The 27,481-nt window shown below is 43.7% G+C and overlaps 2 protein-coding genes across 5 annotated transcripts in view; both read right to left on the minus strand.

The window, feature by feature from the left end:
• The window catches only part of DHRS12 (dehydrogenase/reductase 12), a 275,332-nt gene that overhangs the window by 77,681 nt on the left and 170,170 nt on the right, over positions 1-27,481 (minus strand). The window lies entirely within an intron of this gene.
• MOSPD1 (motile sperm domain containing 1) lies at positions 347-26,977 on the minus strand. Of its 4 annotated transcripts, none has more exons than XM_068117356.2 (8): positions 26,639-26,977; positions 17,558-17,621; positions 13,848-14,141; positions 10,074-10,149; positions 6,893-7,076; positions 4,645-4,753; positions 4,255-4,404; positions 347-1,494 (listed from the first exon to the last, which is right to left on the minus strand). In XM_068117356.2, exons 3-8 carry the CDS (start codon positions 14,074-14,076, stop codon positions 1,385-1,387), a joined length of 858 nt encoding a protein of 285 aa, XP_067973457.1. In that variant the 5' UTR covers positions 14,077-14,141; positions 17,558-17,621; positions 26,639-26,977; the 3' UTR covers positions 347-1,384. The 4 variants fall into 4 exon arrangements, with proteins under 4 accessions (XP_067973457.1, XP_067973456.1, XP_067973454.1 ...); XM_068117355.2 differs by having other exon boundaries at positions 17,558-17,625; XM_068117353.2 differs by lacking the exon at positions 17,558-17,621 and having other exon boundaries at positions 26,639-26,975.

Consider the following 27,481-nt stretch of genomic DNA (forward strand, 5'->3'; position numbering starts at 1 on the left):
GTTGGCACGCTCACGAGGCTGCACCGTCGAATAAACTGTTCCAACCTGACCACATTATTATAGATCTCTTTCTCACACTCAAACACGGTGCAATGAGTTCACTCACCTCATCCAGCATGCCACTAGCACGTTTCAGCATTATTGGTGACAACCAAAAGGGTAATGCAATCCAAATTGCTCTACTTAACGTTTTGCAAGGATCCAAACATACGCTACATTTAGGATTTTGGATTAATGCGCTAGCTATTATGGGATTATTTGCTGAAATCTCTGGGACAAATACCAATACAAGATGTTTGAAAATTTTCAGGAATACATCGGCAAGGACAAACAAGTCACACAACTGTCACCATCAAAATAAGTTTAATGGTCATTTTCAATGTAATAAATAAACGAAGAGACTTCAAAATGTTCAAACAAAACATGGATAAAGGAGCTGTTTTGGCATGATCTTTGTGCAAAATGAGTTCATACGAAGCAAAAACGTTGAAGATGAGAGGCTGGAGATGTCCATCAGGAGTTGTGATGGAGACTATCCATCCGCCAGCACCGAAGCATTGCCAAGCTTGGTATACCATAGTACTGGCCCGTTGCGCTGTATTCATCCTCTACATGAGCGAAGTAAGCAATGAATACACCCTTCGGATGACAGCGGTGGAGTAAAACCATCCAACAAGGGAAAAGCTCAAACTTTTAACGTTTGGCTCGATTTCAAGAAGATGCAACTAATTGGTTTATGGCAAGTGACAAACAAAAAAACCCCGATATATGTACAAGAATGATACATTATTAATGCGACAGTCATACAATCTTCAAGCATTCCCGCACAAACCATATTCACAATAATGTCCATACAATAGGCGATTTCAGAAGCAAACGAGTAAAGGAATGGCAAGCTACACAACCGACTATATTCTTCATTTGTTTTTGTTTTGTTTTTTTTCCAGGAACACCTGACTTTAATAAAGGTTAAAATTTGAAGCCAATTCAGCATTGGCAAAACCTAGGCTTACAAAACTCGTAGTATTTCAAAAGCAAACTCAGCCAAACAGTCAAGGTGTACGGGGAATATGCCAAAGCAAGATCTATCCTTCATGGGACATTCAAGATCAAAAATGCTTTCGCACAGACGGGCGACCGGTTAGAGACTTGATCGCAGCAAGCCTGGTCCCCGAGAAGTGCTCGGCAGCAGAATGCCGCTTTTGAACCTGGCGATGATGGTGCAGTGCAAGAAAGCGATGCAGCCGCTACCCACACAACCCCCATCCCACGCTCCATGCCCTCTCAAGAGTACCCCTCCCTCCCAACCCCCAATTCAAAATCATCGAGGAGAAATGGCAATGACTGGTGGTTTTCACATCCATTACCCATTTGGAAGTCACTTTTAATCGGAGTCATCGTCCAATGGTCTGCTCCATTCAAATTGTCCTGCGGGTACGTGGGTTGCATGAGTATTGGATGATGGCTCGAGAGATTCTTGCTCGTTCTTGTCCGCTTGTCACACGGGTAAAATAAGCATAGTTACGATTCCTGCAAAGCAATGACTACAGTCAAAGTGCTAGGATGGTGCGTACAAAATAAAAATACAATAAACTTTACGCAAGGCAGAAGGATATATATCAGGGTGGCCTGAAAGTCACTTTACCCCTGCTAAATCTCTCACACCTCCTTCCCCCACCGTGGTATGTGGGAACACAGATGCGAGAGTGTCTGGTTTCAACAAGATGGCCACGCGTTTTGTGTTACATGTTTGGGACTATCTTAATGAAACGTTCCCTCAATGATGGATTGAACAGGAATCACCAACATCACCAGCCCCTTTACCGTGGCCACCACGTAGTCCAGAATTAACGACTCTGGACAACTCTTTGTGGTGCTTCATCACGGAGAAAGTGTTGACAAACCGGTATAGGATGATTGGAGACCTACACGCTTCAGTCGTGGCCTCTTTCGCATGGGTGGCTCCACATACGTTACACAGGATGTCCAAGAGGACTTGGTGACAAATATATTGGTGCAAGGAGCGTAATGGAGCACATACAAACACAATGACTGATTACCATATGAAGCGAAAAGCATGGTTAAGCAATATTGGTTCAATTGTCTGTCTGTCTGTCTGTCTGTCTGTCTGTTCTGTCTGTCTATAAACATTATGATTGAGGAGGAAATTAATTTAAATTGAAAGACACCACGATAACTTGAGAACGGCTGAAGGGATCTTGGTGAAACTTGGTACAGGTATGTATAATGAGGTAAAGATGAACTGATTAGATTTTGGGGTGACGATGTCAAATGCCAAAGATCAGAGGTCATGTCAGGTAAAAATCCTGTTACCGCGATAACTTGTGAACCAGTGATGGGATTCTGACCAAATTTTGCACAATTATGTAGAATGATGCAAAGGTGAACTGAATGCATCAACGGCAGTAAACCATTTGTTTTGTACCTCTCCCAAATCCCACCCCCCCCCCCCCCCCCATTCCCGTCTCCTCCCCCCAAGCCCTATCCCTCCCACAGATCTCCCAATGTCCCTGTTCTCTAACGTTGTTGTGCTTGTGTGCTTCCCTTGCTTTCCCCATCTTGTCTCCTGCTCCCTTTATTATATTGTTGCGAATATGGAATTTGGCCTCCATATCCGCTTGTAAATATTCCCCTATTTTCTCCAATACTCCCCAACTTTCCCCAATCCCCCATTCCCTAGTCCCATTGCATGTAAATAACAATCAGTAGAGCCGACCTTCCCCTTATTCCCCCATTAAATGTCGTGCCCAGGTCCACCGCACCACACGTAGACAACTTTCGGACATCTTCCTAGTTATTCTTAATCTATGTCAGTTAAGGCCTCGTTTCCATTAATTATGACTCTTCGTTGCACCAGAATGTGATTATATGGCATCAGTAGTGAGTTTAGGACCTTTCCCATACCTCCTTCCATCTTATTCCCCAACAATTACAACAACAACAGAGGAGATGGCGGCGGAGCGGGGGAGGATGCGTCCTCACACCGGCTCGATTAGCTCCAGACCATGCGCTCCACGGGGTTACCACGAAGGGGCTCCTTGTCAGCTCCTCGTCAAGGGCGGAGCCTGGTAAACCCCCCCGCACGCACCCAATGAGAAGCAACGTGCCGATTCCACGAGGCGGAGCTAACGAGCTGAGGGCGTGTCACTCCCCGCCGGATATACGCGCCACGCGCCGGACGTGAGGTGAGATGCGCACCCAGCTTGGAGAAGGAAAGCCACCTGCGAGCGCTGAGTCAGATGCGCCCCTAGCTGGAGAAAGAACGTTGCCTACGACCGCTGAGAGGAAGAGAACCCGCCTGTGAAAGAACGTTACCACCTCGAGCGCTGTGCAACCTTCCGCATCTTTGGACCGGACCGTACTGTACCCTGCCCCGAGCCCAGGAGGACCTGGAGCCATCGATCCTGCCTTTCCTAGCCATCAAACCCCCGTGTGAGTCAGCCGTTGTCCCGTGTGTCTGTCGTCTGTCCGGGGTTAATATAAGAGTGTGTCTAAGTGCCTGTCTTCCTGTAATATACCTCTAGCCCCTGTAATCTAACCTTTTCCGTACGAATATACTTGAGAATCGAAACATTGGTGTCGTATTGTGTTATTGTAATCCAGCCGGGTGTCTTCTTTTTCTTATTGAGCCAGCGTGGCGCGGCTTCGTCAACGTCGAGTATAATCGGTAACTTGTGCAGACGTGGTCATACCAAAACCGCTCGGTAAACTAACATCTAAGCCACGTCTGTAACAATATGTTTTATGTGTACGTTTATGTTTTTTTTTATGATTAATGTTAGCTCTCACACGAACCTCGATCTTGTATACAAAAAAAAAAAATTACTTGGATTAATTTTTTCTACGATCTTTAAATCTTTATTATATTTGAATTGAATTATTTACTTGAACACTGTAGGACGCAAATTGCATTTTTGACACTTTCAAGAACCTTTCCTTTAGCAGTACAAAATATTACGGCATTTTACATCATCTCGACCAATCAAATTTGCCACTCGTAGACCACGTCCATTTCCTTGTTTCCCCAAGACTGTGTGGGGAAGGGTGTTCTATGAACTCTCTAGTTAATTACTGCAAGTACTGCACAATAAAATCTGTACATTAAAAGAGTTTAAGAATGAATGCTTTACTGGGGAGGGGTAAAGCTACTTTCAGGCCACTACGATTTAAAAGCTACTACGATTTGCGATTAGGTCAGCTGCCACCGATGTTGTCACAGCAGCTCCTGCTCACCGAGTATATAGGCAGCAACCAGTTTCTGGTGAGTGGTGAGGTGCAGGCAGGGTGGAACACTCGAGTTTGAGTCACCCTGTGTCGGCAGCATCAGGGCAAGGACACACAAAAGCCCAGCGAAAACGAAGAGGCAGTTTGGCCCTCGATGTCCTGTTTGTGGAACAATACCGTGCCACATTCGAGGACGTTAACATGCCAAGGATCAAAGTGATGCAAACGTAGTGCAGATAATCAGGATGAGGTGAAGCAGTTTTCAAAGTCTACAGATTGTGGTTGAAAAGCAAAGGGAAACAAAGGAAATTGTTCCCACTTTGCATCGATTCAACAAGTGCTTTAAAGCTCATGGAAGAAAGAGGGCATTTAGTGTTCATTTGCAACTGAAAGCCTGACCTTGTGGGTAATCGTAGAAGATTTCTCCAGAATCGCTGCGAGGCCGAGTTCCCCTGGACCTTTCCCCAGTTGTTCCCACTCTGGACTTTCGCCCTTCTGCACTGCTGGACTGCACAGCATTCAACAATGTGGCCTCACATAAAGGAGTAACATGCAGTCTCAAAGGCAAAGTAAACTCAAACTTTTATTTGATAACTTCCCCCCCCCCCCTCCCCCTCCCCCCACAACTTAACAGGGCCTTGAAACACTGTTAAATTATTGACACTTCAATTCTTATCACACGTACAAATTTTGTGATATCAAAAGGGGGGGGGGGGGCGGGAAAACACTGATATGTTACCCAAAGTAGAGTCTGCTGTTGTTTCCACCCACATAAAAGCCAACACAGTTGTCAAATATTTCTCCCTTCGGTTAACTTTAAGATCAATAAAACCTAGGTTAGACTGTTATCGGAGGAATTTTTAAAGTGATTCTTCACCATTGAGTGATGAGGCTAAAAACGATATACAGTAAGATGTCTCAAAAAGCTGTGGACGACGTGACAAAACAAGGTGGATGAGTTGCGTAGGTGACCAGAACAAGCCGATTAGGTTTTGCTTCAGTTCCGGATCCAGATCCGACCTATTAGTGGGATACCAAATGTAAAGTGTTCAGCCTGGCAGATGTATGCACTCTACGAAGTGCCGTTTTAATTTCATGATGCTTTCAAATCAAACTTAATATGAATAGAGTCTTAAAAACTACTCTAAAGTGATAAAGCAAAAAAATTCAGATAAAATGTGAATAATGTCGATTAATATAGAAAATCATATGATTCTCAGTTGTATAAGTATTCAAACCCTTTACCAAGTCAACCCAAATTGTCCTGCAGGACACACAAGATCTGCCAGCAACCCTCTTCTGGTGAAAATTCCAAAATCATGACACTGCTCACCTTCACTCATTCATTCCTCTTTGTCCACCTCTGGAACAATCTCCCACACTCTCTCCAATCCCTCTCCTCCCTCCAGGTATTTAAAACAGCTGTTCACCACCATCTCTTATCTTCCCCCATCCAAAACCTTGATCTTTTCTACCCCCGTTAATACACACCAAATCCACCTCTTTCAATCTCCAACTGCATTCCTGGAAGTCCTTGCAGTGTTGATATGTTTTATACATCTCCCACCTCTCCCCAAGCCCTCCCCCTCCCACATTTCTCTCGATGTCCTTGCTCTCAAATGTTGTGTTTGTGTCCTTCCCCCTCTCTCCCCATCTTGTGTTCTGCTCCCCTTATTTTGTGTTTTATGTGTCGGTTGACTTTTTGTGTGATTAATGTTAGCTCTTTCACGAGCCTCGATCTTGTATCCCCAAAAAAAAAAAAAAAAAAAAAACGTTTACAACCAGTGAATTTTTATTTGTACATGTTTTTTTGCAAGTATTCAATGATAAGTGCTTCGTTTTATTTCTCCAGTTATGAATAAAAAAGTACATTTGGAAAAATTATTTCTCCATCTTCTATCTATAATTCCAGTAATCTCTGTGTGTTTGTTTGTTTGTTTGTTTGTTTGTCTGTGACCGCTGTTTCTCGACAACCACGGGTCCGATATACTTTAAACTTGCCAGGTATATTGCTGGGGACCCGAGGATGTGCCTTTTCAAGGTTTCATATTAATCGGACAAGTACTTACCGAGCTATGTCCAAAAAACGATTCAACCAATCAGAGAGCAGCGAGCTATCGCGTGTGCCGAACGTGGCGAACACACTCTGCCTCGGACGGCACATTTGAGAGCGTATTCATTTATTTCACGTTGGCAAACTATGTTGCCGCTATGTTGGCGTTAAACGATGTTTTAAAACTAATTAAAACTACTTTGCGATTCATCGTAACTGCGATTCGTAACTGCCGTTCGCTTTGGCTTTGCGAATGGACCAAACCATTTCATGTAAATAGAGGGGGGGGATTGTCACCGTACTCGCAAGCCGTTCGTTTTGGACCAAACCATTTCATGTAAATAGAGGGGGGGGATATAATTTTAGATATAGATATAGTACGGGCATGCCCTAGTAATTTGTAATTCATCTAAATGTGGCATTATTGGTAGGGGGTGAATACCTTTGCAGGCCTTTGTAAAAAGTACAAGTGCAACCATAAAATAATGAAATCACACGAGGGAGGTTTAAATGCCTTATTTAAGTTCATAACTTCTTCCTTTAAGAAGTAAAGAAGATCATGCGAAGAAAAGATCATTACATACTCGATCTTACCTCCAACGCAAGAGGAAGCGACGGAGGACCCTGTTGCAAGGGTTGAGAGTGGGCAGAAGGGAGGAGCAGAGCAGAAATCTCACGTCGGCCCTCGGTACGCCCAGGACCCTGCTCCCCGATGATCAGACGAAATGTGTCGTGCAAGTTAATATGCGCCGAGGTCACGGCTCGATGGCGAATGACACTAGAGGAGGAACAGGAAATATGGGATGCAATACGCAGGAACAAAGGGAATCGATCTGTTTTCCCGAGAAGCAGTATTCCACGAGACATTTTGAAACGTTTTGGAGAATAATTACTAGCAAGGCGTATTCAATTTAATAGACTAAATAGGGATTTAACACATTGACGTACATCAACGTGCCAAGTTTCAAGTAACAACGTACATCAAAAACGTTATCCCCCTTCAGAGGTTGAGTTTTACCCAAATCCAGCGAATTGGGCTTCCGAGACGAGTCCGAGCCCAGCCGGGTTTGGCTGTCAACGCGTAAAATAACTCGGATATTTTCCTGTCACGTGAAATGAAGTAATTGCCGTATTTTGCAAGCGTGTGTGGTAGGAAATGAATCGGATGCGTTATAGAATGGTCATGTTGTTTGTCTTTGTAAGTTTCAAAGCAAAATGTTATCGTAATCGGGCACTGCAACCGTTACGGTTAGCCGTGAGCAGGTGAGCATGGGTCTCATGGCACGGCTAGGTATAGATATTGTTTCGACTTGATTAGTCGATGCGAGTCACACTTGAGATAACAACTCTTGTCTACACCTTTGTGACATCGAATCCACAGAAATGTATTTTCGTAATGAACTTCATCGTTGTGACAGCTGATGATTTTAATCAATGATAGCAATTTGGACTTCACAAACATATCACATGTCACCTGTGTGACATTGAGGTTGTAAAATGAGAAAAACATGTGAAAAAGGATCTTTTAAAACACACTTTATTTATGTCATCTCGTCTTGATTCTCGAAGAGATTAACTTGTAAAACGGGTCGTGATGTCTGTCTGTCTGTCTGTCTGTCCATTCGTCCATCCATCTGTTGACGTTTAGTCCATCGATCGATTAACGTCATCATCTGTTAACGTTTTGCTTTTTTTGCTACTCCTCTCTTATCTCCCAGCTGAGGGTTCTGAAACTTGGCACATGGATACAAGACAGTGGCCCGCACACTCACTTGGTCTTCAATTTTTTAGATTTTGGATCATGGGAGGGGGAATGGGGAGAGGTTAACCCCCCAAACTTTGGATCCCTACTCGTCCCTTATTTACCAACCAATTGCTCTGAAACCCGATACAGCCCTTCTACTCGATGGTCCGCAGGATCGTTTGGTCTCAGTTTTTCCGACTTGGGATCATTGGGGTTCCCAGGGGGTTTCCCCCAAATCAGCAGAGGTCTGAACTACAACCACAGGAGATGACAGTAGGTAGAAACAAACACCTTGAAGATCTGAATGGTGAGGCCCACAGCAGAAGCAAAAAGCAGCACATTACTCAGGAATAATTTTACAACTTCCTTATAATATTTGTCTGCATTTCATATTTCACTTCCGATTTGTACTAGTTCAGTTTCACAAATATTTTCATATTTCCCTCTCCCCTTTTTAATTTTTTTAAATTCCATTTCTGTTTCATTCTCCATAGTTTTTCCTTCCTCTTCCTCTTGTGTTTGAACTTGTTCACCCTTTGTGTCCTTCTCCCCCCTCCCTTTGATCTTATTCTTCCCCATGCCCACTCTTCCTCTGTAGTGTCCCACTACCCTGCCATTGCTGTGTTTTCCCCCCTTTCCACTATGTTCTTCTTGTTCTGTTATGTTCTGGTCTGTTGTCTGTTACGAGCCTCGACTCCATATACAAAAAGGGACTTGCCACGAGTTTGTGGCGGCATCCATCTTGCTCACCCCCAATCTCCTCAAGGTTCAATGAGCAATAGCAAACTAAACTGAGAAAGTGAACCCAGAAGTGCTTTTCAAGTGTACTGTATCTACCTAATTTGTCATCCCTGGAAAATGGAATAAACCGCACCAACTTACCTAAAAGTTCACATTTTTATCCTAAGCAAAACCTGAAGCAGATTTGTGCAGACTTCCTTCTGCCTTTCCCCACAATGCAGACAATCCGGTTTACATCAAGCGTCGACGTGAAAGATCTGCTCCAGGAGATCCTGTAACAAAGGATACAATTCTGGATGATCTTTTTCTGCAACTGTTGTTGAGTGTTACCTGCACTGCTAAGCATTTCCAGGTGCCCATCACTGTCTTGCCTTGTGAATTTGTTTGCACGCTGACGTCCAGAATGGTTGCACATTCCCACCTCTGCTTTACGCTCTGAGCTTCGACCTTTAATTTATATTAATCACTCTACACTCCGGCCCACCCTCTCCGACCTCCACACCTTCACACACTCTCACCTCCACACTTGCTCCACAAGATTCTCTGTACCAGCACATAAGCTGTCACTTGTCCCCAGCACAATGGACTTTGCCATATTGACCTTCTTAGCTCATGATAAACATCCTCCCCTGCCGATAGAACTTGGCATTATTATTTGGAAGGCCAGCGTGAAGTCCCACTCAGTGGAAGGGGCATTCCTTCCCCTAGTAGAGAGAAAAATAAATAAAATGTAGACGATGATCAAAGTGCTCGATCTTTTTGCTTGTTTGGACGGTTCTACCGAGTACGGTACAGTAGGGAGCGAATACAGCTACTGTGTGATGTTGTTAGCCTGCCGTGAGCTCAAATAAATGGGCTCCTCAGAACAACGCCAACCCGACCAATGACAGACAATGGCTTTCCGAATGGAACGCAATTGTCTGCAAATCGTCAGTCCTAGGGGGTGTGAGGTTTTTGCCATGATACACCTTCGTTTAATATGCAAGGATTTTCTGCTGGCATCAGGTTGATCAAGTATATCGATTATGTAGAACGTGATACGGATTCACTACGTCAGCATTCCCATGTCCCCTGTGTACGGCATATAAACTGTAAAATGGATTGGGGTGAGTTAAATGGGATGATACTCTTTAAGAAGACCTTGATATGCAAACACAGCCAAAAGTTACCTGGATACATTGCCTCAATAATCTGGTTTAAAAAGTAGAAAATGCCAATTGGGAGAATTAGAGGCAAATGAGTCATAAACAGGTGTGGGTGTGGTGTTCGGTGGGGAGAGTGCGAGCTTACATGTCGACGCGGCATTGCGCTCTCACAGTGCCCTCTGCCTCGGCCACGTTATATCGAGAAGGCGCCGTGCATAGCACTGGGTAGGAGAGCAGAGCGAAACAAGATGAGTGGAAAGTAATTAGGAAGGTTTTAACACCACACAAAGCATCATGGAGAAAGCATTATTCCAACATTATTCCAAGTGGGATTAGACTACCCAGGAATAAAAAAAATGGCAACACAGAGGTGCATGTTATGGTTAGACATTCATCACCGTATCAAATGTGGTCAACGAGAGACTTCGAAAGAACTTTGCTCAAGCTTACAAACACCTCTGCCTTTAAGCGATCCATGTGGAAGGTTCACATTTACCTCAACACCGTGACTGGAGAGGGCACATGATCACGTGTGTCCCTCTAAGGCACTGGCACCTCACTAATCGCGATTAGTTTATTTTCATAAATGTAACACAAAAAGCAAGGGATTTCCCGAGGCATTCTATTTCTGCTGATATTATTTGACGCATGACACACTGGGGCAAATGTGTCTAGTGGCCCCGCCCCTGCCAGGCTGATTGACAGGTAGTCCCACCCACACCTCAGATCTCTTCCTATTCTTTTACAAAGGAATGTAGTTTTGCGTACATTTCATTGAATCCTTTCAAGCTGTTAAAATTACAAAACCAAAGGATGTTGCACGAAGTAAAACTATGTCGGACGGTACCAGAATCATTGCCATTGATATAGGCAGCTCGGAAATATGCCATCTGAAGAAGATTCTTATAATGATGAACGACAAGATGAATTCCTGGATTTGACCGATCTCTTTTTCTTGCTTTCTCTTTTTTTCCTTTTGCCATGGTTTGGAGTACTGACGGGTGATCCCTGCCTCGACAATCCGTTGAACAGAGCAGGTAGGTTCTCATATGTAGCCTAAGAGTTTTTTGAAAAGCTACTCCAACTTTAGTTTTGTATGTAGCAGATGGATCCGATATTTTTTTTCCACACCTTCCCTACATTGAGAATACTCTCTAATAGGGGGACCTGTCTTGTCCGGCAAGTGGGGTCACATGGAACAATTGAGCACACCTTCACGCAAGGATTGAATACAGCCTCACAGAAACCAATTCTCTTCACGAGTGCCCTGAGGTCCGATTGGACACGTTTGGCGAGCACATCCTGAAGATCGCGCCAAGAGAGCGGCTCTGCCCATAAATGCGGGGGGACTTAAGAAAAGTAGAAACCTGACATTCACATGGGATACGTTCCTGGAAAATGCCACGAATGTCGAATCCGCGAATGTCTGCGCAATGGTTCAATGGGAGGAAAGGGGGATAGGCTCCCGATGGTTTGTGATTCATAAGGGAATTCTTTTAAAAGGTTTACGGACACGAATGCACATAATTGCAGTTTCATTAAAAACGCTTTCAAATAAAAATACTGTAAACCATTCCAAAAGGTTAGCTCACTCCTTTGCCGCGAGTGTCATGTTATTTTATCGAAAACGAACCGTTTTTTTCCTTCGATCTTGCGTGATCTCCAAAGCGCGTCTTGATCCCGGAAATAGTTGCCGTTTCAACCGCTCGGAGTCCAAGCCTGAAGGAAGACACGGCACTCCGCATTATCTTACGAAGATGGAAGTTGAGTTAAAATTTCATAATTTAAATTTAATTTTTTAACGACTTTTAACAGCGCAAGATTTACACTTTGGGGATATGGCCGATCAGCAAGGCTGCTCCATGGTACGGTAAGAAAAATGAACCATTATTTTGGATCTAACATAAAATTAAATTCTAGCACAAGGACTGTGATGCCAGGACGTTTAAAACCATGCCATTTAAACTCAACGTCTATCTTCGTAAGGCAATACAGAATACCGCATCTTCTTCTTCTTCTTCTTCTTCTGTTTTATGCGAGCCACTGGTGGGAAATGGTTTATGCGTGACTGGTGGAATATTGTTTTTTTAACTGTGTTATGCATGCGGCTGGTGATATATGGTTGGTTAGAGCTGCTTTGTGTTTATTCGCTACTGACAAAGACGGTTTTAGAACCATGTCGTGCAGGCGAATGGTGGGGGGTGTTTTTGCGCTCGCGAAAAACCGCGAATACGCAAAGCACAGGGCTGCGAATGTAGAAGTAGATCACATTTTATGAACCGCGAATACACGATTGTCGAAACCGCAAACATATACTGTCGGACCTTGACATTGACGGTCCAAACATTTGCGGACCCACGTATTCGCGGTTTATAAAATGTAACCTGCTTCTACATTCGTGGCCCTAACATTTGTGGACCCTGCGCATTCGCGGTTTGTAACATGTGACCTGTTTCTGCATTTGCGCTTCGCCTATTCGCTGCTAAAAAAAAAAATTTTTTTTTTTAAACATATCAGGTCTGGTCTCCGATATTAATTCAGCCTGGGAATTCCTGAGTTATATGTTCTTGGTCATATGTTCGTGGTCACCAACAGTTGCCGTTGCTGTTGCTGATATTAATTCAGCCTGGAAATTATTCCAGAGAAACCTGCTCTCTCTTATGCACAGATTCTTCCCATCTTGTCTTCATTTATCTTACCCACCCTCTCACTCTTGGTTCTCTAAATCCTGTGGTGAGGCAGTTGCCTTAAAACAACTTGCATTCTACACCTGAAGGGCCAATCCAACTGAAGACAACCTCAGATAATTCCACAAAGCTCGCAACAAGGGTGTCTACTCTCTGGAGCGCCAAAAAACAGCATCTGTCCAATCTCAAGAATGAGCTTTCAAACGTGCCTCCCTCCTCTAAAACCTAGTGGCACTTTGTCAAGGCTTGCACCCTCTGCCCTCTGTCGTTTGTCTCCATCAGGTATCTTCAGGACACACGAGGTCCACCAGCAACTCTCTCCTAGTGAAACTGCCTAAATCCAGAACCACTGCTCACATCCACTCATTTATTCCTCTTTTTCATGCCTGTAGAACCACCTTCCATGCTCTCTTCAAACTCAAGCTTCCCTCCAGGTCTTCAAGACAACTGTTCACCACCCTCTCAAGTCATTCCCTGTCCCAAATCATGATCTTATGTATATATACATACACCAACGCCTCTCCATTCATTCGTTCCGAGGCCCCGAGACTGTCGCCCATAATGTTCTTCCCGCGAGAACAAAAACATGTCAATTAACCTTTGCCACCTGTAAACCTCTCCAGGTTTTATTTACACTGCATTTTTGTTCCACAAATTGGACAACTGCTCCCTGCTTCATATGTCATGGAAAAAGGTTACCTACATACTAGGTAAGCATGGGAAATGGAGAAGGCGGTGTCAGATGGAATGCACTTGAAGGAAACACCAGGAATGAAGAGGAGGAGAGAGAAGTGGGGAAAAGAAGAGGAGGGGAGAGGAGACGGAGGAATAGGAATGGAAGTACATTGGAAGAGGAAAAACAATGGGGTCACAATGTCATTTTTGTAGATTGTTTGAACAACAACCAACCAATTTCATATTTTGGACAAAGTGTTGCGAGACCATTGCCATGCGGGAAACAAAGAGAACCAAGTTACAAAGACAAAAATAGAGAATGAGAATAGACCTAGGGAATCCACTCCGTTTGATGATGGCTCGTGGTCACCAACGTTTAGGGTTGTAAAAATATGGGCTAGCTTCAAGGTCAAGATGCACGTGGATTAGTTCAACAAGCTTTGTTTGACTGTGCATTGGGTCTTGGGGCTGAAATAACTCACATACTATCATTTTTTGAAAAATGATCAAAGCTTATGATGCAAGAGCAGACCATGCATGAGAAACTTCACAATCACCTTTGAAGCACAACGGAAAATCGTAGGGGTTGTAGAGAGTCAGGACTTGCTTGTGCGAGGCCTGGTCGTCAGCATAGAACACCAACTCGGTGGGGAACACAAACACGGGCAACCTCCCGCCAGCCTCCCCAGCCACGTTGCCGGCCCGGCGTTCGGGGGACGGTGGCAGAGACCCCGGGGCACCAGTCCCCTCGCCCCATCTCCACCGCCCACGGCTTCCCCGTAGCATCGTGATAGTGCCACCCCACTGTTATGGCGAGAGTGGCTGCAGTTCAACAACCCTTGGCATGGCAGCTGTGGATGAAAGATAACTCAGGATTATGGAGGTCATCCATATACAGGTACAGGCTGCTGTGCTAATCAATTTGTCAGGAAATAACTAGCAGATAAACTTTTGCCAGTTTTCTTACAGGTCTGCCTCGACTCCAGACTCCATACTAATCAACCTTTACAAACATGTAAAGTCAAAAATGCAGTCCCAGGTTTTTATTCTTCACCCATTCCCGGACCCGTGACCACATCACCCCCGTCCTTTATAAGCTTCACTGGCTCCCCATCCCCCAGAGAATCCAGTGCAAAATCCTCCTCTTGACCTACAAAGCCCTCCATAACCTGGCCCCATCCTACCTGACTGACCTCCTCTCCAGACACACTCCCACCCGAAACCTCCGCTCTACTGGTACCAACCTCCTGACCCCCCCCCCATCCGGACCAAATTCAGATCCTGGGGGGACAGGGCCTTCTCCATCGCTGCTCCCACCCTCTGGAACTCTCTACCTCACACCATCAGAGACTCCTCCTCACTCACCACATTCAAAACATCACTCAAGACCCACCTGTTCAACACTGCATTCAACATTTAACGCACAGCATTTAACCCCTGACTATCTCTTCTCCTTCTCCTTCCTTTTGCTTTGATTATTTACCTATTGATTTTTGTCTTTTTGCACTTGTTTTTTGTACTCTGTCAAAGCGCCTTTGGGCTTCTTGAAAAGCGCTATATAAAATAAATGTATTATTATTATTATTAATCAACATAAAACTGATCAAATGAACCTCAATGGTGATTTTTATTATTAATCAGGGAACATGTGCAACAAAATAGACTCCGGAGGGACTTTGGTGGTGAAAGCAACCTACCCACCCAGATGTCTCGTGGGAAGCCCAAATTATGTGAAAACGTTGTTGGGGGAGTCCGATATATTGTGTTGTCCTGATTTATGAGGTCGACAAAATAGGTCACAATTACACACATTAAAAAAAAAAATATATATATATATATATATATATATTTTTTTTTTCTGTGTTGGCAAAAGCATTCAGTTATGAAAGTAACAGGGGCAGGATGGTTTTGCATCACAGGACGATGTCGATGCTAATTCATTACCAGCCAGTGATCTTTTCTTCTTTTGTTAATGTTGAAATCATTTGTAGTTAAATTAATGACAAACAGCATGTTATTACCACTGCCACAGAAGGTGGATGGAGGTTATGTTTTCAACCCCGTCTATTTGTCTGAGAACAGGATATCTCAAAAAGTTTTGTTGTAGACGGATTCGGACGAAACGTGGTGGACAGGTTGGGTGTGTGACGAGAACAGGCCGATCAGATTTTAGTTCAGCTCCGAATCAAGGTCCAGCCTGTCAGTGGATACAGAACATAATCTGTTATGCCTAGCGGCGGTATGCTCTCTATCGAGCGACGTTCTAGTTAATTTTGAGTGTGAAATATGAGGATTTTGAGAATGTGCGGTGTGTTTTTCGTCCAATACAAGCAATTACAATGTCGATTCAACGTTTTCTTTCAAATAGTTTTCCAAATAATTTTGAACACGTTTCCTGACTGCCAACAAGTTTTTTTTATTCTTCACTGTGGTCCCTTTTGGCTGCCTACACCAGTGGTTTCCCTTCACTATAAAAGTCATACGGAATTGCACATGCTCCCCGACTATATATTTTCTCAACTTCAGTAAATTATTAAGAGCAAGAATGACCGCAATGTGTTCACAACCTGTGACAAAATCCGGTAATGGACCGATTGGGGAACACACATTTAATGCGCCATTAAAAGATTAACTTGACATGTCTCATCCATGTCAGCCTCTGCCACGGTTACATCAGAACGAGCTGATTCTTCAATTGGTCACAAATGGTTTAACCCCAAGACGGGGCCGTTCAAAAATGGCGTAACGCTAAATCATAATTTTTATTCGCCACCGATTACATTTTTTCGGGTCCCACATCGTAACACTCGACCCAAACAAAGCCAATGTTAATCTGATGCAACAAACCCGGGCAGTGTATAACCAGCAGAGGCCTACAGGCCTGATGTCTTAGGCCCAGCAGAAAACCAAGATGGCGGCCATATTATTTTGTCTCGGTGCCATAGTGGATGCAGTCAAGCGACAAATGTGGGTGGGGTTCGGCATCTGTCCGCCCAATGGGTGCACACTTCAAAAATCAACCCCCAACAAGAACCACAGCAAGAACACCAACCACACGGAGCTCTTGTAGACCTGCAGCACATCACATCTAAAAAGGGAGGCAATTGGGATGGCCTGTTTAGCTTTCCCAATCTGAACATAAAACTCATAATGCTCGGAACCAAGGTTCAAATCCAATATACTAAATGGTATTGTCCACGGATGTCCTTGTAATTCGTGCTAGAGTACACTGATGTCTACAAATAGCTTTGTCCTGTATGTGATGTCTGTTCAAGTGCCTCCATGACAGTGAGATCTACAGCTTCTTCTTCTCCTTTACTCCTACTATTACTATGACTATGACTACTACTTCTTCTTCTTCTTCAACGACGACTACTACTACATCCTCATCTACTACAACATCTTCTCTACTACTACAACTACTTCTACAACTAATACTACAACTTCGCAGGCCCAGCTAAGGAGCATAGCGACTTCCTTGGGGTTTGACCCTTTTGCACTTCGCTCCCTTGAAACAGGGGCAGGAATTTGTAATTTGTTCATGGTGCAGGAGATTAATCGCCTAATCTTCGCGAAGGACACCGTGGAATCCTTAATGTCCACCAACTAATGTCGGCAGACGGGACGCCCAGTTTAACGTCCATCCGAGGGGATGGCACAAACATCGATGAATCGGAATGACCCTGCCTGTATCACCGCTGGGATGATGGTTTATAGCCGTGTCGGGATTCTAACCCAGGCTAGACAGCTCAGAGTTGAGAGCCATCCCGCCAGCATTCAAAAGAGGCAATCACAATCGGTGCGTACAACCGGCTACCTCCCAAAGCAGCACTCTGTTGTTGAAATGGTGTGGTACAGTACTTGACTTACCCATAAAGAGCGACGTTCACACAGCACATGGCACTCAACACACACCGTATCTTTTCCTGAAACGTGATTTGAAACAGAAATAGCTTCGTGTTTACCCGTATCCGAGGATGAATTGCAGTTGAGACTTTTCCTTTTTGAGAGGTTGAGAGAGGGAAGAGTTCGAAAAACAGAAGTCAACTACTGAGTGACGCAGCTTTGGCCGTTTAAGAACAGCAAAACAAGCACCGATGACGACAGTTTTACGGCAGAGCAATCACTCTGCCATGCTTTAACCCGGGCACAAACAAAACATGTTTGCCACAGCTGTGCCAAGTGCATCGGGTCTCCATGTGCTGTGTATATCCACGGGACGCACCGTATTCTGCCATGCAGTCAAAACCATGGGAACTGTGCTTACCCGATCAATTGAACTCGCCGGGGCGAACGAAACCTCACCGCAGTCCACGGGTCATGATGGCGAGCTAACTGGCCAAAAGGAACACACAAGGCAAACTTGGACAGGGGGAAACAGAAATGCGGCGAGTACGTGTGTTCAGTATCTCGGTGACTACTCGAGCAAATCGCAATACTAGAGCTACAGCGAAGTCGACAGCGCACCATAACAAATCCCCACGCTTCCCACAAAAAAAGTTGAAAGATGGCAAAACGCTCCACCAGGAATGACCCAATGTCGTATTTTTGAGTTGGATCTTTAACTCCGCCACCGGAGCTGGACGGGGGTTATGTTTTCACCCCTGTTTGTTCATCTGTGAACAGGATATCTCAAAAAGTTGTGGACGTATTTCGACAAAATTTGGTGGAGGTTGGGTGTGTGACATATATATATATAATAAATATATAATATAACCACCTTTAGAGGCCATTTTTCCCCGCAAAGGGGGGTTGGCCTTTTTCGGGAACCGTGGTTGTTGTTGTTTTTCGGTCCCCTTTTTGAAGCAATGTTTTACGGCCGGATGCCCTTCCTGACGCCAACCCTTTTTGCCGCCTTTAACGACAAACAGGGAATTACCAGTGAACTGGTACTCAATTAGCCGACCTCGGAAGGATGACAGGCTGAGTCAACCCCCCTGGTGTTAATTCAGCGATTGACCGGGATTCGAACCCAGGATCCTAGGATCCTAAGCCGGCACCCTAGCCGCTAGCCCAACACTAGGGTGTGACAAGGACAAAATAATTAGATTTTGGTGAAGATCCGGATCCGGGTATGAGAAGTTTTCAATTTTCGAAGTGATTCTTCACCATTGAGAGATGTGACCAAAAATAACATGTTGCACGATCTTTCAAAAAGTTATGGACGAATTATGACAAAACTAGGTGGATGAGTTGGCTCGGCGACAAGAACAAGCCGATTAGATTTTGGTTCAGGTCCGAATCCAGATCCGGCCTATCAGTTTGATACAAAAGGTTAACAAGCGTTACGCCTAGGTCCCCCGTCGGTGAAGTGATGCGAGTTGACAAAGTGGAAGACGCAACGCGGCCATCTTGGATTTTGACGTGGCGACCCAATTTTCAATAGCGTTCTTCCTTATGCGTAGATACACCCACACACCAGATTAGAAGTTGGTACTTCGCTTATTTTTCAAGATATTCCGCTCACAAGGTTCAGACATACATGGCGGCGGCCATGTTGGATTTTGACGTGGCGACACAATTTTCAATAGGGTTCTTCTTTGTGCCGAGATACACCCACACACCAGATTAGAAGTTGGTACTTCGCTTATTTTTCAAGATATTCCGCTCACAAGGTTCAGACATACATGGCGGCGGCCATGTTGGATTTTGACGTGGCGACACAATTTTCAATAGGGTTCTTCTTTGTGCCTAGATACACCCACACACCAGATTACAAGTTGGTACTTTGCTTATTTTTCAAGATATTTCGCTCACAAGGTTCAGACATATATATGGTGGCGGCCATCTTGGATTTTGACGTGGCGACACATTTTTCAATAGCGTTCTTCCTTATAGCATAAAGCGTAAAGCGTATTTTCAATAGCGTAAAGCCTGGTGTCGGCATAGCGGTTAGGGTGCCGGCTTGGGATCCTAAGATCCTGGGTTCGAATCCCGGTCGATCGCTGAATTAACGCCAGGGGGGTTGACTCAGCCTGTCATCCTTCCGAGGTCGACAAATCGAGTACCAGCTTGCTGGGATGAATGATCACGGTGTGTACCCCGGTTTAGAATAGGTGTACCGTATCCCTGCGCATCCTAAGAGCGTGACCAAGGGTTGGCGTCAGGAAGGGCATCCGGCCATAAAAACATTGCCTCAAACAGGGAACCATGATTGTCATGGGGTCCGCAAGGCTAACCCCCGCTCTCGCGGGGAAAATGGCCTTAAAACGAGCATTCATTCATTCATTCATTCATTCTTATGCCGAGATACACCCACACACCAAATTAGAAGTTGGTACTTCGCTTATTTTTCAAGATATTCAGCTCAAGGTTCAGACATATATATGGCGGCGGCCATCTTGGATTTTGACGTGGCGACCCAATTTTAAATAGCCTTCTTCCTTGTGCCGAGATACACCCACACACCAGATTAGAAGTTGGTACTTCGCTTATTTTTCAAGATATTCAGCTCACAAGGTTCAGACATACATGGCATCAGACATACATGGCGGCGGCCATCTTGGATTTTGACGTGGGTTGCACCCACACACCAAATTCGAATGTGGTCTTTCGCTTAGGCATGCACGCACGCACACACGCACACACGCACGCACACACGCACGCACGCACGGACGGACACACGGACGGAGGGGAAAACCATAGTCCCCCTTTCGCTCCGCGGTGCGACGGGGGACAACTAATCAGCCTGGCTGAGGTATGCGCTCTACAGAGCGCCGTTCTAGTTTTGTGCTGAAATGATTGATTACACGCCAAATAGAAGCAGGAATTGTACCACGTGACATCCTATGTCATGATAATATGATCTTATAATGGGGAATATCTTGTTATGAATGTAATACAAATTGTGGTCAAAATAACAAAATAATCTGTATGTGCTGACATGCACACATCATGTAACATTACATGTTATTACATATATGGGACAACACAGAATCATGAGTGGATCATACATGACATGCATGAAAGTAATATTACTAGTGGAAAACTATGAAATGTCACGGAACGTGACGCGTTTCGGTGACATTTTGTCTCAGTAAAGGTAAGCGGAGATATAAGAAACCTTGTCTGTGACTTGGCATACCTGGTGCATTGAAAGAGTTCATCCGAAGATATTAAAAAGCTAGGCTCATAGCAAAGGGTCTTGAGGGTCTAAAATGTCTTTGGGGTCTTGACGGTCAAAACTGTCTTAAGAGTCTTGAGCGGTTAAAGGATCTGAAGTGTCTAAACGATGTCATGGTGTCTTGAGGGTCGACAGTATATTTGGGGCTTCAGATGAAGGGTCTCAAGTGTGTTTATGATCTAATAGGGTATTGAGAGTATAATGGGGCCTTAAGGATCTAAAGTTAAAGCCGTAAGAGTCTTAAGGGGTGGAAGATGTCTGGGGTCTGAGGGTTTAAAGTCAAAAGTCTGAAAAGGTCGAAAGGATCTGAATGTGTGAAGGGTCGAAAGTCAAAGGTTTGTAAAGGTATAAAGCGTCGAAGGGATCTGAGGGTACAAAGGCTAAAAAAGGTCTGAAAGTTCTAAGGGATCGAAAATGGCTAAAGGTCTCAAAGGTATGTTCCAAACATAGGGGCAATACCCCAGGCACTCACCTGATAGAATAAACAGTATACTGCACTGACCAAAGGTATTTTAAACGAATTTCAATGGTTGCTAGAAGACAGGGCAGCATGTAGAATCATACTAACATAATCATAAGGCTTTAAACAAAAAACAAAAAAAATACCTATTTTGGGGGGCAACCCCCCTCTCCCAACACCATATACCTCCTAAGACCCCAATTTTTCTAATGCCTTGAACAAACATTGGTACATCATGGGTGATTAAGGTTGGGGTGAAGTTTCATCAAAATTGCATGTGTAGTTTCGGAGAAGAAAGCAAATACCTATTTTGGGGAGCAACCCCAAAATAGACCCCCAAAGGCCCCCAAAGGGGCAGATTGTTTTTAATACTGTGAACAAACTTTGGTACATCACGGGTGATGAATGTTGTGGTCAAGTTTCATCGAAATTGTGTGTGTAGTTTCAGGGGAAAAGGCAAATTCATATTTTGGGGGGTCAAACCTGGATCCACTTTGACCCCGGTAAACCCCCTTAGACCCCGATTTTTTTAAATGCCATGGACAAACTTTAGTCACAACACAACAAATATCATTTGTGCCAAATTTGGTCGCAATCCCATCAGTGGTTTCTGAGAAGAAGTTTCAAGTGTTTACGGACTGACGAACGGACGACGTGCCATCGCATAAGCTCCCCTGAACTTCGTTCCAGGTGAGCTAATAATACGTAATTGACGCTGCACCACACGTGAACAGTTGGGTGACAACTGAAGACACCATCACCTGGGGCAGGTGCCCAGCAGGCGAGGCTGAGGTCTGAACTGCCAAGTGCTGTTCAAGTGGGACCCAAGATGGCACAGGTCCTGGGTGAACACCACTTGGGATAACCGAGTGAACGCAACAAAGCATTGGCTTGCTTAATGTTTCAGAACATTGACGTCAAATTATAAACACCTGACCATGAACATCAAATGGAAAAATAAATAATGTGAAACAGACTTAAAATGAATGAAACAACAACAAAACACAAAACAACATAAAACACCACCACCAACACCATCACAAAAACAACACCATCACAAAAACAACACCATCGCAATAACAACACCATCGCAATAACAACACCATCGCAATAACAACACCATCGCAATAACAACACCATCGCAATAACAACACCATCACAATAACACCATCACAATAACAACACCATCACAATAACAACACCATCACAATAACAACACCATCACAATAACAACACCATCGCAATAACAGCACCATCGCAATAACAACACCATCGCAATAACAACACCATCGCAATAACAACACCATCACAATAACAACACCATCACAATAACAACACCATCACAATAACAACACCATCACAATAACAACACCATCACAATAACAACACCATCACAATAACAGCACCATCACAATAACAGCACCATCACAATAACAACACCATCACAATAACAACACCATCACAATAACAACACCATCACAATAACAACACCATCACAATAACAACACCATCACAATAACAACACCATCACAATAACACCATCACAATAACAACACCATCACAATAATAACACCATCACAATAACAACACCATCACAATAACAACACCATCACAATAACAACACCATCACAATAACAACACCATCACAATAACAACACCATCACAATAATAACACCATCACAATAACAACACCATCACAATAACAACACCATCACAATAATAACACCATCACAATAACAACACCATCACAATAACAACACCATCACAATAACAACACCATCACAATAACAGCACCATCACAATAACAACACCATCACAATAACAACACCATCACAATAACACCATCACAATAACAACACCATCACAATAACAACACCATCACAATAACAACACCATCACAATAACAACACCATCACAATAACAACACCATCACAATAATAACACCATCACAATAACAACACCATCACAATAACAACACCATCACAATAACAACACCATCACAATAACAACACCATCACAATAACACCATCACAATAACAACACCATCACAATAACAGCACCATCACAATAACACCACCATCACAATAACAACACCATCACAATAACAACACCATCACAATAATAACACCATCACAATAACAGCACCATCACAATAACAACACCATCACAATAACAACACCATCACAATAACAACACCATCACAATAACAACACCATCACAATAACACCATCACAATAACACCATCACAATAACAACACCATCACAATAACAACACCATCACAATAACAACACCATCACAATAACAACACCATCACAATAACAGCACCATCACAATAACAACACCATCACAATAACAACACCATCACAATAACAACACCATCACAATAACAACACCATCACAATAACAGCACCATCACAATAACAACACCATCACAATAACAACACCATCACAATAACAACACCATCACAATAACAACACCATCACAATAACAACACCATCACAATAATAACACCATCACAATAACAACACCATCACAATAACAACACCATCACAATAACAACACCATCACAATAACAGCACCATCACAATAACAACACCATCACAATAACAACACCATCACAATAACACCATCACAATAACAACACCATCACAATAACAACACCATCACAATAACAACACCATCACAATAACAACACCATCACAATAACAACACCATCACAATAATAACACCATCACAATAACAACACCATCACAATAACAACACCATCACAATAACAACACCATCACAATAACACCATCACAATAACAACACCATCACAACAACAGCACCATCACAATAACAACACCATCACAATAACAACACCATCACAATAACAACACCATCACAATAACAACACCATCACAATAACAACACCATCACAATAACACCATCACAATAACACCATCACAATAACAACACCATCACAATAACAACACCATCACAATAACAACACCATCACAATAACAACACCATCACAATAACAGCACCATCACAATAACAACACCATCACAATAACAACACCATCACAATAACAACACCATCACAATAACAGCACCATCACAATAACAACACCATCACAATAACAACACCATCACAATAACAACACCATCACAATAACAACACCATCACAATAACAACACCATCACAATAACAACACCATCACAATAACACCATCACAATAACAACACCATCACAATAACAACACCATCACAATAACAACACCATCACAATAACAACACCATCACAATAACAACACCATCACAATAACAACACCATCACAATAATAACACCATCACAATAACAACACCATCACAATAATAACACCATCACAATAACAACACCATCACAATAACAACACCATCACAATAACAACACCATCACAATAACAACACCATCACAATAACAACACCATCACAATAATAACACCATCACAATAACAACACCATCACAATAACAACACCATCACAATAACAACACCATCACAATAACAACACCATCACAATAACAACACCATCACAATAACAACACCATCACAATAACACCATCACAATAACAACACCATCACAATAACAACACCATCACAATAACAACACCATCACAATAACAACACCATCACAATAACAACACCATCACAATAATAACACCATCACAATAACAACACCATCACAATAACAACACCATCACAATAACAACACCATCACAATAACAACACCATCACAATAACACCATCACAATAACAACACCATCACAATAACAGCACCATCACAATAACACCACCATCACAATAACAACACCATCACAATAACAACACCATCACAATAATAACACCATCACAATAACAACACCATCACAATAACAACACCATCACAATAACAACACCATCACAATAACAACACCATCACAATAACAACACCATCACAATAACACCATCACAATAACAACACCATCACAATAACAACACCATCACAATAACAACACCATCACAATAACAACACCATCACAATAACAGCACCATCACAATAACAACACCATCACAATAACAACACCATCACAATAACAACACCATCACAATAACAACACCATCACAATAACAACACCATCACAATAACAACACCATCACAATAACAACACCATCACAATAACACCATCACAATAACAACACCATCACAATAACAACACCATCACAATAACAACACCATCACAATAACAACACCATCACAATAATAACACCATCACAATAACAACACCATCACAATAATAACACCATCACAATAACAACACCATCACAATAACAACACCATCACAATAACAACACCATCACAATAATAACACCATCACAATAACAACACCATCACAATAACAGCACCATCACAATAACAACACCATCACAATAACAACACCATCACAATAACAACACCATCACAATAATAACACCATCACAATAACAACACCATCACAATAACAACACCATCACAATAACAACACCATCACAATAACAACACCATCACAATAACAACACCATCACAATAATAACACCATCACAATAACAACACCATCACAATAACAACACCATCACAATAACAACACCATCACAATAACAGCACCATCACAATAACAACACCATCACAATAACAACACCATCACAATAACAACACCATCACAATAACAACACCATCACAATAACAACACCATCACAATAACAACACCATCACAATAATAACACCATCACAATAACAACACCATCACAATAACAACACCATCACAATAACAACACCATCGCAATAACAACACCATCACAATACCAACACCAACACCAACACCACAAAAGAATACCAACACCACAAAACAACACCAACACCACAAAACAACACCAACACCAACACCACAAAACAACACCAACACCAACACCACAAAACAACACCAACACCACAAAACAACACCAACACCAACACCACAAAACAACACCAACACCACAAAACAACACCAACACAATAACAACAAAAACACAGCAACAACACCAACACAGCAACAACACCAACACAGCAACAACACCAACACCACAAAACAAAACACCAACAACCTCAAATATGGGATCAGCAATCTCGTTTAAAGTATAAAGTTTTTTTTAACCGTCCCGACATTACAGCAGAGGACCTGCAATGAACGCTCCACCACACCCGGGCTCGCGGGGACCCTCACCACACCCGGGCTCGCGGGGACCCTCACCACACCCGGGCTCGCGGGGACCCTCACCACACCCGGGCTCGCGGGGACCCTCACCACACCCGGGCTCGCGGGGATCCTCACCACACCCGGGCTCGCGGGGGCCCTCACCACACCCGGGCTCGCGGGGACCCTCACCACACCCGGGCTCGCGGGGACCCTCACCACACCCGGGCTCGCGGGGACCCTCACCACACCCGGGCTCGCGGGGACCCTCACCACACCCGGGCTCGCGGGGACCCTCACCACACCCGGGCTCGCGGGGACCCTCACCACACCCGGGCTCGCGGGGACCCTCACCACACCCGGGCTCGCGGGGACCCTCACCACACCCGGGCTCGCGGGTACCCTCACCACACCCGGGCTCGCGGGGACCCTCACCACACCCGGGCTCGCGGAGCAGGTGCATATCCTCGATCAGGCTGATAATTAATATTATCAACAAAGACCAACAGCAACATCATAACAAGTACACGTCGTGACGCCATCAGCCCCACGTACCAACCCCGCCGCATCAACGCAGAGTCGGGGATCCACGATTACTTTCAGGGCCGAAAACGAGCCCAAAATCCGACGGAACGAGTAGGAAAGTCGGAACAACCGAAACCCACGAACGCTCAACCAGGCCGCCGGCTCCGGCTAAGCGCGGTGCGTGCTGGGTCGAATCACGTGACCCGCAACGTCACTTCCCGGACGCGTCACGCGCAGTTCGGCGATCAAAGGCTCAGATGTCCATCGGTGGATTAGTCAAGGAATTCGACATTTTTGGGACAAAGACAGCATAGATCATGCTGACACCAACTTGAGCTTTAACGACAAAATCAATCTCCTGTACGAGTCCGTCTACATATTATGGCAAAATCGTCATGCCACCTCCACGCCCCCAACCTCATCCCCATGCGTGACGTAATAACCGAATGTTCTAAAATTAAATAATTTACATTCGGTATTAAATATATAATTGCACCTAAAAGAGATGATATAAAAGCACTTCCTTGTGGCTCGTTGGTCTAGGCTCTAGGGGTATGATTCTCGCTTTGGGTGCAAGAGGTCCCGGGTTCAAATCTCGGACGAGCCCATTTTGTTTACCTTCATTTATATTCCTTTGCATTATTTGCATTCCTTTCATGACGTCATGATTTTTTTTTTTTGCCAAAATTATTATTCTTTTTTTTTTAGTGATTGTTAGAGAAAGAAAACAAGCAAGAAAGAGCAATCAGAGATTGCAGACCAACGTCAGGACGTGCTTGTGTGGTGTTTATGAGCTGCTGTGTTTGTGTGGTTTATTGACGACATAGATTTATGTTCATTCCAATATGGCTGCCGAACCACGTGACCGATGAC

The sequence above is a fragment of the Myxine glutinosa genome, chromosome 5 (genome assembly GCF_964187855.1).
Source record: "Myxine glutinosa chromosome 5, kmMyxGlut1.1, whole genome shotgun sequence".
Taxonomy (NCBI): domain Eukaryota; kingdom Metazoa; phylum Chordata; class Myxini; order Myxiniformes; family Myxinidae; genus Myxine; species Myxine glutinosa.